This window comes from Oncorhynchus kisutch, linkage group LG13, assembly GCF_002021735.2.
Source record: "Oncorhynchus kisutch isolate 150728-3 linkage group LG13, Okis_V2, whole genome shotgun sequence".
Taxonomy (NCBI): domain Eukaryota; kingdom Metazoa; phylum Chordata; class Actinopteri; order Salmoniformes; family Salmonidae; genus Oncorhynchus; species Oncorhynchus kisutch.
In genome coordinates, this window is record NC_034186.2 from 41,754,373 (window position 1) to 41,768,494 (window position 14,122).

Here is a 14,122-nt window from a genome sequence, read left to right on the forward strand (position 1 = left end):
TATGACAAATGTCTGGTATACTCTGTGTATATTACAGTAAAATAACTCACCTCTTCATCAGCAAATATCTGAATGAAGTCACTGAGAGAGAAACATCCTGTTTGTAAGACCAGGTCTCCTGCCTCTTCGACACATTGTCCAGCAAGAACCAACAACTTGTGGCGAGACACGTCAGATATAAGCCGGCGCACCTAGGGAAATGGAAGGAAAAGTAGTCATGAAATTAAGCTCCATTTAGTAGCCTATACAATTCCAAATAGGGCAATAGTTTAGATTGTGCTTAGTGTCACTGAAAATACAGATAAAGGCCCCTCATTCAAGTTTACAAAAAATGTTTACAGTCTATAATATGATAAAAAGGGAACATGGCAAGACAAACCGATCATCTTGATCCAAATTACATGCATACTAGCCAGATCGGATACTTTTTTTTAAAGGCTGCACACAATTTGTTTTGGTGCCTTAGGCCACAATCAACCCACATGCTGATTTCAATGTATAGCCTACATACAATGATATTAAGTGATCAATAAAAAAGGATCACATGTTTTAACATTTATGATAAAAAAGGCAGCCCCTCAAACTCCATGGCAATATTCTATTGTTACAAAACTTCTCAAATTCCTCACCCCCCCATCCTTTCCCAGAGAAAGTATTTCAGGAATTACTGTTCACATACTGCAAACGTTGTTCAGCCATGACATTGAAATAATTCCCAAATTTACCCGCAGATATGCTCATACAGAATGAGAACGCAAGAGATTATTTCCCCTAATATTGAATGCATTCTGAAATATCGGTGAATTAAGCATCACAAGCATTAGCTGACAAGCACAGGCTGAATGAAGTAGATTGTTGGTTCAAGTGAGGCAGGTTATATTTCATTACAGCAACGACAGGATAGGATTTCCAGTATGAAATGAGCGCTAGATGGCAGGGCAAAGAACCGTGTAATGTGATGGCAGTGTGTACTGCAGGTGTCATCTGAGCAATTGGATCCTTTCCATCTCAGGACAAAGCAATTGTTATGCAAATCAGAGCATACCTTAGTAAATATCCTATTGTCATTCTGAACATAGTTTATTTTCCAGTATTTTAAAATGAATTTGGACTACACAAAATATACCTTGAAACCGAAAGAAGACTTCAACACCGAGGTCTGACATTCAACAGTGAGAAATGTAGCCTAATTAAGTCTCACCTCTGAGCAGACCAACTCATGGGATGGGTTCCCCACCACCTTGGTGTCTAGAACGTCTCCACTGTGCTGCAGTGTCCTCTGGCCTATAGGGAAGGAGGGAGAAAGTGGTCAGACACCTGAGAGTGAGGGAAAAGGCTCCAGGGAGGTAGGGGTTAAAATAGAGCCTAGCCTGTTCCTTTAGACCTGACAAAAACAAGGGGTACTGGGCAATAGTCTATGCTATATGTGGATAGTTTGGGAATAACAGATCCTGCATCCACCAAAAAGGTTAAAAAGGTTGGGAAAATCAGACGTCAAAATCTCTTTTTGTTTTACAGTAAACCGATTAGCAGATGTAGATCACTTCAGCTCAATCAATCAAATCAAATGTATTTATAAAGCCTTTAATCTCTAGTGTAGTCTGTTAGTCTTGACCAGCTCACAGTTAATCTTGACCACAGCAAGAAAAAGATCCATGTCAGCATTAGAAACAACCAGTCTAATAGAATTGAATGCCTCTGTAAAGCGAGAGAAACTATGCTGCTCCAGGTCTTGATTTGAACTTTAGCCACTTATCACCATTTTTCACCATTGAATGATGCAAGGAACCACCTAACAAAACACAACTCATTACCATCTTTTTTACCATACAGAATCAGACAATGTAGGCTACACTCTGCCTATTGGCTTCTTTGCATATTCAAGCCCGTCTCAAAATACTACACCCTTTAAGGTTCTCCTGGAGGATGGTTGGCCACCATTGGTTGCCTATAAAATATTGCAACATTACATTTACAACCAAATCTTTATAAAATAATTATTTATAAAAAATATCAATGAGACTGATGCAACAGATCAGACCGTTTAGCTTAAAATTATAAAGTTTTATTTTGTCATATTATAAAGGTCAACAATGCACGCATTAATGTGCCAATATGCATTTAGTGGCAAAACACTTTTCAAAACCGCACAACATATGCACAAGCGTTTATTTTTTAAATATATGTTTAACCTTTACTTAACTAGGCAAATCAGTTAATTAAAACCTCCACAGGATCGATGGGTCCCCCGCGGGACGGTTGAGCTAACGTTGGCTAATGTGATCAGCATGAGGTTGTAAGTAACAAGAACATTTCCCAGGACACAGACATATCTGATATTGGCAGAAGGCTTAAATTATTGTTAATCTAACTGCACTGTCCTATTTACAGTAGCTATTACAGTGATATAATACCATGCCATTGTTTGAGGAGAGTGCACAGTTATGAACTCGAAAATGTATTAATAAACCAATTAGGCACATTTGGGCAGTCTTGATATAAAAGTTTGAACAGAAATGCAATGGTTCATTGGATCAGTCTTAAACTTTGCACATACACTGCCATCTAGTGGCCAAAATCTAAATTGCGCCTGGCCTGGCATAATACATTATGGCCTTTCTCTTGCATTTCAAAGATGGTACAAAAAAGGCATGTTTTTTTCTTTGTAATATCTTTTACCAGATCTAATGTGATATATTCTCCTACATTCATTTAACATTTCTACAAACTTCAAAGTGTTTCCTTTCAAATGTTATCAAGAATACACATATCCTAGCTTCAGGTCATGAGTTGCAGGCAGTTAGATTTGGGTATGTCATTTTAGGCAAAAAATAAGAAAAAAAGGGGGCGGCTCCATGAACAAATTTTTATTTACAATGACGGACTATCCCCGGCCAAACCCGGACGACGCTGGGCCAATTGTGTGCCGCCCTATGGGACTCACGGCCGGATGTGATATAGCCTGGGTTTCACTTGAGAGATTAAAATATCTGTTTGGAATTAAGAAAGCGGGGAGATCTAAAGATGCATCAACTAGCATGGGTTACTAATATGACTAGGATTATGCCTTTGGGTGCTGGACAATAAAACAATTAATAAAAAAATTAAAACCAATATAACATGAGAAAATATGCAATTGAAACCAGCATTTAAGTGCTAATAAAATAATACATTCAACACTTCTATGGTCGTATTTTGGCTAGGATAGGTTACTTTGAAACAGGGTAAAACATACTTCATAAGACATAAAACGTACAGGGTTTAAACAACTACGTTTATGGTGAAATAGTTTCAAAATGCTGACCGCCTCCGCTCAGATTCAAGGTGGGTGACGTGCAACAGGCACTGTCCTTCACTCTCAGGTCTTGTGATCATTTAAATGAACCGTCCCTCGAGCACGTCGACAGAATAAAGCCTTTAGACCTTAATGGTAATTATCCTTCATTATATTTGTCAAACATGACTGGCATTTAGCCCATATTTATGTCATTAAAAAAATTGAAGTTTGTCTCCATTTTCTGGCGCCTCATGTCCTCATGGGTTTGGACAATATGCATATCTACTACACTGACATGTAGGCTTTTTTACTTATGTACATAAAAAATAGATTTGAATATTATTCCAATGTTGGCCTCTCCGATCCAATTCTGGTCAGAATAATGATTTTATATATTTTTTTACTTGTCCATTAAAATGTCCAACTTAAATCTATATTCTTCTTGTCAAACAATTTTTTTTATTTTTTTTTTACTTTTCCCGGACAAGATGACAAAAGTGAATGTCGACCCCTGTGCACAGTTTGAGGTACAGAGCTTTGCATAGCACAAAGATAAACCCTGGGCTTGCAGTGTGACTAACTTTTAGTGCAGGTCTGAAGAGAGAATAGGTTAAAAACAAGGCAAGGCACTGAAACCAGACAGGGCTGAAGCAAAAACCAAAACATGACTTACCAGAAGTTAGAATGTTCTTGGTAAAAGAAAATACATATATACAATAATGCTATAAAACTCGAGAAACAAAAAAAGGCAACACTTTTGTATCATATTTTTTGTTTTAGTCTATATTTGTTTAGAATTCTAGTTATAAGCAGGGTTCAAAAGCTGCAATGCCATGACGAGGCTATCTAGGCTGAATAAACGACCTGTGAGTCAAAATCCTACTGCATCACATGACAGAATACAGTGGCATTCACTCATGTGCTGCACCCAAGAACATCCCCATTTAACCTACAATTTTCCACACCGAATCCCAATCATTATTAGTGGGTGGGCGTGGGGACTGTTTTGTGCCTGGGGTAGTGGAGCTACATGATCTAAAAGGTGAAATAATCATGGAAGGCCACCAGAAATCAAGAACTGTGTGTTTATTTCTGGGTTCTATAGGTAACACACACTGTATGGCTAAAAAGTCTGTGGGAGCGAGAGAAAGGACTGCCAGTGAGATAGTTCTGCTTTGAGTTTTTCCCCTTCTAACCGTATGAACATTTACACTGCAAAAGTTCCGTCACTTACTACAGTGTCTGCTACATGAACAACAGCTCAAATGCACATTAACCAAAAGCTCAGTAGATCCAAAAGTGAGTGGACAGTTACCCAAGAAACCCAGCACAGGTCAGGTTGTTGGTGTGGATGGTCCAGCCAGCCAAGAAGGGAGATTTAGAAAGTAATTTTTGCTTGCTGTCGTCACACGTGCTAGCAGGTATTGAACCTCTTATTGAATTACCACCCCGTTAGGGAAGTAACTATGGTATATTAGAACATGGAGATCATAGTGCTCAGTCACTCAATTATCCAGTGAACCAATCATTGACCACTGTCTGGTAACGCCCCCCCGAGTACTGTACATGAGTGCGTCCTTATATGAAGATAAGTTGGTCATTGGTTATCGCCAGTCCCCCGAACATCACTGATGTGCACAGAAGGTAGTTGTGGACAGCATTGAGAAACCAATGTCATTGGCGTATCAACTTCCCACCCTTGTCATTACCCTCATCAACCCTATTTGCTGTGCTGAAAGAAGAGGAACCATTCTTTCCAGTCACTAGAACGTGTAAAAAAAAGAAGAAAAGAGACATGCTCAAAGAGAGGGCCTCGGCTCCAACCTTGACCCTGGTGTAGAGACGAAACCCAACATGAGAAAGCACTTCCTTCCTGTCAGCTAGTCGAGCTACGGCGTTGCTATGGCAACAGCTGCAGAGGCTATACACAGCCAGAGAACACAATAGCACAAGGAAGCAAAGAATTAAGTTGACACAAATTATCTTAATTCTATTTTGGAATGATTCAACAAGGCCCATGACCAGATCGTGTATATAATGGTCCATCAGTGTGAATCTCACAGAGAACAGATATTAGTTGAATCCATGAATAACTAGAATTATTCAAACAAAAGGCTTCATGACTACCAAGATTCGGGACTACCACAGTCCTTTTCTCCATATGTGCCTCGTGTCTGGTTGAGCCCTGTCCTATCAGAGAAGTGCCCCCTGCAGGGAGAAACTTGAGCGGCACAAAGGCCAGCATCCGACTCCCCACCACGTGAGACAGACATTGTGCAAATGAAAACCAGCTAAGCTGGACTTACCCTACAACAAAATCCTCGCTCTGTTCCCCTGCCCTCTTTGACATCTCATCTTTGATGGCTCTCTGGGAGTTGGCTCCATTTGCCCCTTGGGGCAGATCCTTCTACTGTCAGGTTCTTAATGTACATACACACATTGCAATGTATCATTCTGTGCGGCTGGAAAAGACAAATCTGAAAGCAGCCTGAAATATTCACAACGATATGGCTGAAAGGAAACAGAGCTGGATGGTTCCAGTTTCTGCCATTATTCTTCAACTGGATGAGTCAGAACGCAAAGCAAAGGTAGAGCAGATTTGAAATCAGGATTTTGAAAGATAAATATCTTTAAGATTCTGCCATATCTCTCTTCTGGCTTCTTTCTGAGGTGAATTGTCATTCTTTTTTAAGGTTTGCCATTTGCAGGTCTATCCAAACACACACGGACCACGGCAGGGTAGCCTAGTGGTTAGAGCGTTGAACTAGTAACCGGAAGGTTGCAAGTTCAAATCCCCGAGCTGACAAGGTACAAATCTGCCGTTCTGCCCCTGAACAGGAAGTTAACCCACTGTTCCTAGGCCGTCATTGAAAATAAGACTTTGTTCTTAACTGACTTGCATAGTTAAATAAAAAAAATTAAAAAACACAGACCACCCCCTCATCCCATGTGTCTGCAGTGCACGCTCCCTGGATAGAGCTGTAAATCGCAGAAGGTAAACAGGGCAGCCAGTAAACCCCCCCCAGCTCCAGACCGCAAACATTTAGTTGAACTTTGTGACCCTTTGACTTGGCTGTGCGAATTAAATACATTTTTGGTCACACTGGTGCAATCTGCACATTCTACATGGTCGTCTCAATCAAAATGTCTTTTTTTTAAAGGTGAATAAAACCACCCTTACAAAAAATGATTGCAGTTTTGAAACTGCAGTAAAAGTACAGTAACAGCAGTCGACTGTGTGTGACGCTGTAATTGTATATTTTTTTACTTAAATTGAACCTTTAACTAGGCAAGTCAGTCACAAATTCTTGTTTACAATGACGGGCTACCGGGGAACAGTGGGTTAACTGCCTTGTTCAGGGGCATACGACAGATTTTTACTTTGTCAGCTCGGGGACTTTATCCATCAACCTTTCTTTCGGTTACTGGCCAAACGCTCTAACCACAAGGCTACCTAACTGAAGTGTACTGCAGTTAAAATAAGAAATTACTGCAGTAAAAAGTGTTATTTTGGACGCAAAATTTGCAGCATACTGCAGTTACAGTGGAGGGGAAAGTATTTAGTCAGCCACCAATTGTGCAAGTTCTCCCACTTAGAAAGATGAGGCCTGTAATTTTCATCATAGGTACACTTCAATTATGACAGACAAAATGAGAAAATAAAATCCAGAAAATCACATTGTAGGATTTTTAATGAATTTATTTGCACATTATGGTGGAAAATAAGTATTTGGTCAATAACAATAGTTTCTCAATACTTTGTTATATACCCTTTGTGGGCAATGACAGAGGTCAAACGTTCAAACAGGTGCCATTAATACAGGTAACGAGTGGAGGACAGAGGAGCCTCTTAAATAAGAAGTTACAGGTCTGTGAGAGCCAGAAATCTTGCTTGTTTGTAGGTGACCAAATACTTATTACTTATACTTATACTTACCACCTGGGGGCAGCCTGTCAGGTAGTCCAGGATCCAGTTGCAGAGAAAGGTGTTTAGCTTAGTGATGAGCTTTGAGGGCACTATGGTGTTGAACGTTGAGCTGTAGTCAATCTACAGCATTCTCACATAGGTGTTCCTTTTGTCCAGGTGGGAAAGGGCAGTATGGAGTGCAATAGAGATGGCATCATCTGTGGATCTGTCTAGGGTTTCTGGGATAATGGTGTTGATGTGAGCCATGACCAGCCAATTATAAGCACTTCATGGCTACAGACGTGAGTGCTATGGGTCGGTAGTCATTTAGGCAGGTTATGTTGGTGTTCTTGGGCAGAGGGACTATGGTGCTCTGCTTGAAACATGTTGGTATTACAGACTCAGGGAAAGGTTGAAAATGTCAGTGAAGACACTTGCCAGTTGGTCAGCACATGCTTGGAGTACACATCCTGGTAATCTGTCTGGCCCTGTGGCCTTGTGAATGCTGACCTGTTTAAAGGTCTTACATCAGCTGCAGAGCGTGGTCATCCGGAACAGCTGATGCTCTCATGCATGTTTCAGTGTTACTTTCCTCAACGGAGCATATAAGTAATTTAGCCCATCATTGCTTATTAGTAAATAAATAGGTCTGTAAAAAAGACTCATTAAAATAATATTTAATTATTCAATAAGGTTATTCTGGAGACTTATCTCCCTCACCAACTTCAAACATCTGCTATCTGAGCAGCTAACCGATCGCTGCAGCTGTACATAGTCTATCGGTAAATAGCCCACCCATTTTTACCTACCTCATCCCCATACGGTTTTTATTTATTTACTTTTCTGCTCTTTTGCACACCAATATCTCTACCTGTACATGACCATCTGATCATTTATCACTCCAGTGTTAATCTGCAAAATTGTAATTATTCGCCTACCTCCTCATGCCTTCTGCACACAATGTATATAGACTCCCCTTTTTTTTCTACTGTGTTATTGACTTGTTAATTGTTAACTCCATGTGTAACTCTGTGTTGTCTGTTCACACTGCTATGCTTTATCTTGGCCAGGTCGCAGTTGCAAATGAGAACTTGTTCTCAACTAGCCTACCTGGTTAAATAAAGGTGAAATAAAAATTTAAAAAATTCTGGTTCTGTCAAATGGATAATGTGCCAATCCTCTCCAACCTGGCATGGTACAATTTGGAATCTGATACATAGGCTATGGACATGTTGTGTGTATTTACTTATATTTATATTATACTTATATTGTAAATTTCATCTTCATACGATTGCATAACTGTCTCTCTGCCCTTCATACTTTCCTTGTCAATTCACTAAGGTAGGCCTAGTTTTCTTTATACGTTTTAAGGAAAGGAGAAATATTTGCTTGTGTCTGACATACGTTGGTGTATTTGATTGACAGGTCATTTTATGGTGGTGCATGAGTTCGCTGATTCTAAAGTAGCTTGTCTGGACACCATCTCTTTAATAAGAATCAAATGCTGCTGTCATGATTTAACCTTTTAAAAGGCATATTTTCAGTAAAGACCCTTGCTCTTGTTTATGATGCTGTTCACACCAACTGCAAAATAGCATCCTGTCACAATCCGTCAATTATTTATCCGGAGCAGTTTAGATTTTTAAAATCTTTTTTTTAATGTGAAAATAAGCTGTTGACCAATAGAAATTGTTATCTGGGACACTGCCACAGAGGTCTGTGGGCTCATTGGGTCAATTAATTAATTTCTCTCTGCCTGTTTTTTTACATTTGCAAAGCATCAGTGGTGAAAGATGTCAATTTAGCCAATGTGATCACAACACACCAGAGTTACATGTCGCTCTCATCATTAAAACTTCCCCACCAGTTCATTGCCAACACTGTAGCCTATTTTATAGCTATTCAGCAAGCAAGAAGTTCAAATCGATGTTTCTCTCCTCGAATAGGCCTCTGTCAGTTTTTTTAATTGCTCAAAAAAAGTTTCAAACTACATTGCGTTCATATACAGTGCAATCAGAAAGTATTCAGACCCCTTGACTTTTTCCACATTTTAGATTACAGCCTTATACCCTCAATCTACATACAATACCCCATAATGACAAAGCTAATACAGGTTTTTTGAAAATGTTGCAATTTTTTTTAATTAAACTGAAATATTACATCTACCCTTTACACAGTACTTTGTTGAAGAATCTCCAGAGGAACTCTTAAGCTCTGTCAGTGACCATCGGGTTCTTGGTCACCTCCCTGACCAGGGCCCTTCTCACCCGATTGCTCAGTTTGGCAGGGCGGCCAGCTATTTGGTGGTTCCAAACTTCTTCCATTTAAGAATGATGGAAGCCACTGTGTTCTTGGGGACCTGCGGAGGTATACAGACAATTCCTTCGACCTCATTGTATGGGTTTTGCTCTGACATGCACTGTCAGCTGTGAGACCTTATATAGACAGGTGTGTGCCTTTCCAAATCAATTGAATTTACCACAGGTGGACTCCAATCAAGTTGTAGAAATATCTCAAGGATGATCAATGGAAACAGGATGCAACGGAGCTCAATTTCGAGTCTCATAGTAAAGCGTCTGAATAATTATGTAAATAAGGAATATCTGTTTTACATTTTTAATACATTTGCAAAATTTCTAAAAACCTGCTTTCACATTTGTCATTATGGGGTAATGTGTAGATTGCTGAGGATTATTTTTTAAATCCATTTTAGAATAAGGCTGTAACGTTACAAAATGTGCAAAAAGTCAAGGGGTCTGAATACTTTCTGAATGCACTGTGTATTGGCTTCTCATTCAAACTAGAGAGAGGGGAGAAGCGATAGGCCAGATAGGCCAGCGAGTTGCCAGCGGAGTTACGTGAGTTGCGCAAGAAGGGAACAGTGAAGACAGAAAAAAGAATATCACCCGGAGTTGACCCTTATCAATAAGTGGTTTCACAGATTCAGATAAAGCACTCAATTTAAAAAAAGTTTAGTGTCAACGTCACTACCCGTTGCGTCACAAAAATGTATCAACGGCTGAACATTAGGTTACGGACAGGTTGCGCGTGCGTGTGTTTTTTTATTTTCGAATGGTTATCAATTTCATCTTCATGCCTATCACAGCTGTCTCTATCCCCCTTAACTTCCCTCGTCAATGTAGATCACATGCTACATTGATTTAGCGTTCTCCTACAGCGTAGACAATTTTTTGATTATCCTACAGAAAGGATTTTAAGCGAATACGTTTTTAGGAAAGGACTAAATGTGATTTGATTGTGTCAGAGGGACATGCTGCAGCCGGCTTTGATTGATGGGTCATTTTAGGTGGGCGGGTGTGCGTGTATCACTTCCCTAATTCTCTATGTCCATCCCGAAAGTTTCCTAAAATATAGGCCTAGCCTGTCTGGACTTCTTCTCTTTTAATCAGATCGAATTAAACTGTCTAGTTGCGAGGATTGGAATGACGACAGGTGTCAGCTCTGCGTTTGTTCTCTTATTAAATGGAGTGCGACTGAATGAAACGTAGCCAAACGCCTTTCATGAGTCCTCATATAGGATGCATAAGCTTATATCTTAATATTTTCAGCAGCATATACGTTTTCCAGTAGTATATAATTTATCTCATTACTGTGTCCTCTCTAGCCACTGAACAACATATTGCCACAGAGAATGACCACAGCAGCATTGGTGACGTTTTGCTAATTGTTTGATAAAGTGGAGGGGGGATTTATTTATTTTTTGTTGCAGAAAACACATATTTATAAACATTATATAAACATTCAGCATCTGACAAGAGTGCATGAAAACAAACTATTTGATATAATGTACTCTGATTTTATGATCCAAAAAAGAAATTGCACTTATTTTAAGGGATATTTGAAAACACAATGGTCAAATCAGTGTTGATTTCCATGACACCTATTAGACATACACAATCAAACCAAAACAAGTGTCTAATTCACAACTCAAATTGCAATTTCATCATAGAAAGCTATTATTCAAAGCCAATTTAAAACAAGAATTGTCTGCTTTCACCAAAGCAATCGGATGTAAAAAGGTGCACTAGGCAGAAATCACCCCGACATTCCCTGGTTGCTAAAATGTTTACGGTTTCGGTTAATATGACAAAACAAGCAAATATAGTGTAGAGAATAATTGTACCATCTGAACTGCTGTGAAATAGCTCTTCCATAACCAAAACTATTGTATTTTCAGCTGGTGTACAAAACCGAAAGTAAAAGACGAAAAAAACAAAACGTAAGAATGGAAAGCATAGAAATAGTGCACTTATAACAGCTCTACTACCGCTTCTTTGACTTGCTTGCAATGACAGATCTATAACTCACACTAACTTTCTATGTGAATTTGGTCAGGTGGCCCAGAAAGTTACATATTGCAGCTTTTAATGCCAGTGACATACATTACCCTGTTTTCATCACAAAGAATCCAGAGCGGACTGCTTGAAGGACATTAGTAGTAGTCTTAATCTTGCTAAAAGAAAAAGGTCAAATTCATTTAACAGGGAGAATATATACAATAAAATACTGGGCTTCAGACTGGATTATCCAAGAGAACTGACTCAAATAAGGACATTTTTGGCACTGTCCTCGGAGTTCATACGAAGGGAATACTGTACTACCAAACAGTTGCATTCACAGTATGTATATGTATATGCAAAATCCCATTGAAAACACAAGTAACTGCCCAAATAAAGGAAACTCCAACATAGTGTCTTAATAGGGTGTTGTGGCACCACGAGCCACCAGCTTCAAAGCACCATGGCATGAATTTGACAAGTGTCTGGAACTCCGTTGGAGGGATGCGACACCATTCTTCCACAAGAAATTCCATCATTGGGTGTTTTGTTGATGGTGGTGGAAAACGCTCTCCCAGATGCCGCTCAAGAATCTCCCATAAGTGTTCAATTGAGATCTTGTGACAAACACACAGACACACACCACTTAAACAGCCTATGCTCCTTTGAGACCCTTCTTTCAGACACTGACATCTCTTGTTCTAGCCATGGTAGCTGAATAATGGGCAACGGGGCATTTTTATACATGACTAAGCATGATGGGATGTTAATTGCTTAATTAACTCAGGAACCACACATGTGTTGAAGCACCTGCTTTCAATATACTTTGTAAAACATTTTAGACTTGTCTGCTTCCACCAAAGCAATCACATTGGTGAAACCTCAAATTCCAAATGCCCTAGCTGTTTATTTTTATTTATTTTTTAATTTGGGGGGGGAGTTTGCGACCAAATCATGGACTGGTGCCACCAGGGGAAAATGTCAGCCGGGAGCCCTGCCCACTGTAACAGGAGACAGTCAGCCGGGAGCCCTGCCCACTGTAACAGGAGACAGTCAGCCGGGAGCCCTGCCCACTGTAACAGGAGACAGTCAGCCGGGAGCCCTGCCCACTGTAACAGGAGACAGTCAGCCGGGAGCCCTGCCCACTAACAGGAGACAGTCAGCCGGGAGCCCTGCCCACTAACAGGAGACAGTCAGCCGGGAGCCCTGCCCACTAACAGGAGACAGTCAGCCTCAAGGGTAGAAGTCCCCTTTTCCAAAACATATCTATCAGCATCATATTCATGAGCTTACAGCTATAGAGTAGCCTAATTACTCTGTTTGGTAACTTTCCTCCAATATACTGTATATTCTAACTTATTTGTATTGGGTAATTGTCATGAATTAGCTCATTCTGGATAAGGTTATACCCATTCTGGATAAGGTTATACTGTAGGCCTGTGAAATGAGAGCAAGGCAAGGCACTGTGTGGCACACCATGTGCCCCCTGATGACTGTCATGCACCCCCCCTGCCAAGTAGCACTCCTCTAGTGTAAACACACACACATACAGGCTCTGACGCCCCACATTCCTCAACAGCTGGCCTGCAATTAGTCAGTCAGCCTGCTGCCCGGAAGAGGCTCTGCAGCACAGATTCCATAGTGGAGCACTGCAGTAACATAGTATTCCTTTTACAGAGCTGCGATAGCCTGAGCTAGCATGAAAGTGAAAGTGTGGATGTATTGCAGGTGCTGGGGGTGTGAGACACAGATTGTGAATGGGAGAGGCCTGAAGGTAGGGCGAGGTAGTTCTTGACACTCGAGGAGGAAGTTGTCCCGAGGATAAACAAATGTTCTGGTGACTGAGGGAAGATGGGCTTCAGGGCGAGGATGGTGCAAGCTGTGGCAAACTATTTTCAGCTGTGAGGTCACACACTCTCTCCTCCTCCCACTCTCCCTGGGATTTCTCTCTGCTTTCCATCAACCAACCCGTCTCATTCCTCTGTCCTCCCCACCAACTCTCCACGCAAACTACACTGCAAAGATACAAATAACAGTCGGAAGGACTAAAAGGAAGAACACTTGAGGCCCAATAAGATTGTCTCCAGAGTACAGGTCTAATTGCAATATTTCTACGGCTATAGTCTGGTGTGCGTGGCATTTAAGTTATTCTACAAGCAGACAAAAAAGGGAGGTTGCTTGTTGGCCTCTGGATCTCACAGGAGTGTTCTCACCTTGAGAAAGCTGACATTTCCAGGCATCACTATACAGAGCAAACATGAGAATAAAACATCTGGCTATGCAAGACAACTCCTGCTGTAACTAGGGTGGGTCGCTATCTGGGCTTTGGAAAACATCACTTAGCTTAAATTATCAACTGACCTGACATGAAGAAACAGCCAGCTGGCAGCCAGCTGGCCACTGGTAGTGGACAGCACCCGTTACCACCCATGGCATTGCATACATCATCCCAGCCAGTCAAATAAAACAGACATGAGTCAATCATTAGCGGCAGATGTGCAGATAACTAAGAAGGGCACACGCTTTCTGCCTTGACCAAGGCTGGTGATACTCTGCTAGATTTCTCAAGTAGATGTTTGGCTGAGGAGAAGACAAAACAAGTACTTTTCTCAGTCAATTCTAGAATTTTTCCAGATGTAT

General features: G+C 40.6%; 1 protein-coding gene across 2 annotated transcripts in view; it reads right to left on the bottom strand.

Moving 5' to 3' along the window:
* The window catches only part of LOC109902358 (microtubule-associated protein 1S), a 46,145-nt gene that overhangs the window by 14,757 nt on the left and 17,266 nt on the right, over window positions 1-14,122 (bottom strand). For both annotated transcript variants that reach the window (XM_031786269.1, XM_020498647.2), the window contains exons 3-4: window positions 1,202-1,284; window positions 51-191 (exon numbers count right to left, since the gene is read on the bottom strand). In XM_031786269.1, the coding sequence (XP_031642129.1) occupies window positions 51-191; window positions 1,202-1,284 (224 nt within the window). The remainder of the gene's footprint in view (window positions 1-50; window positions 192-1,201; window positions 1,285-14,122) is intronic.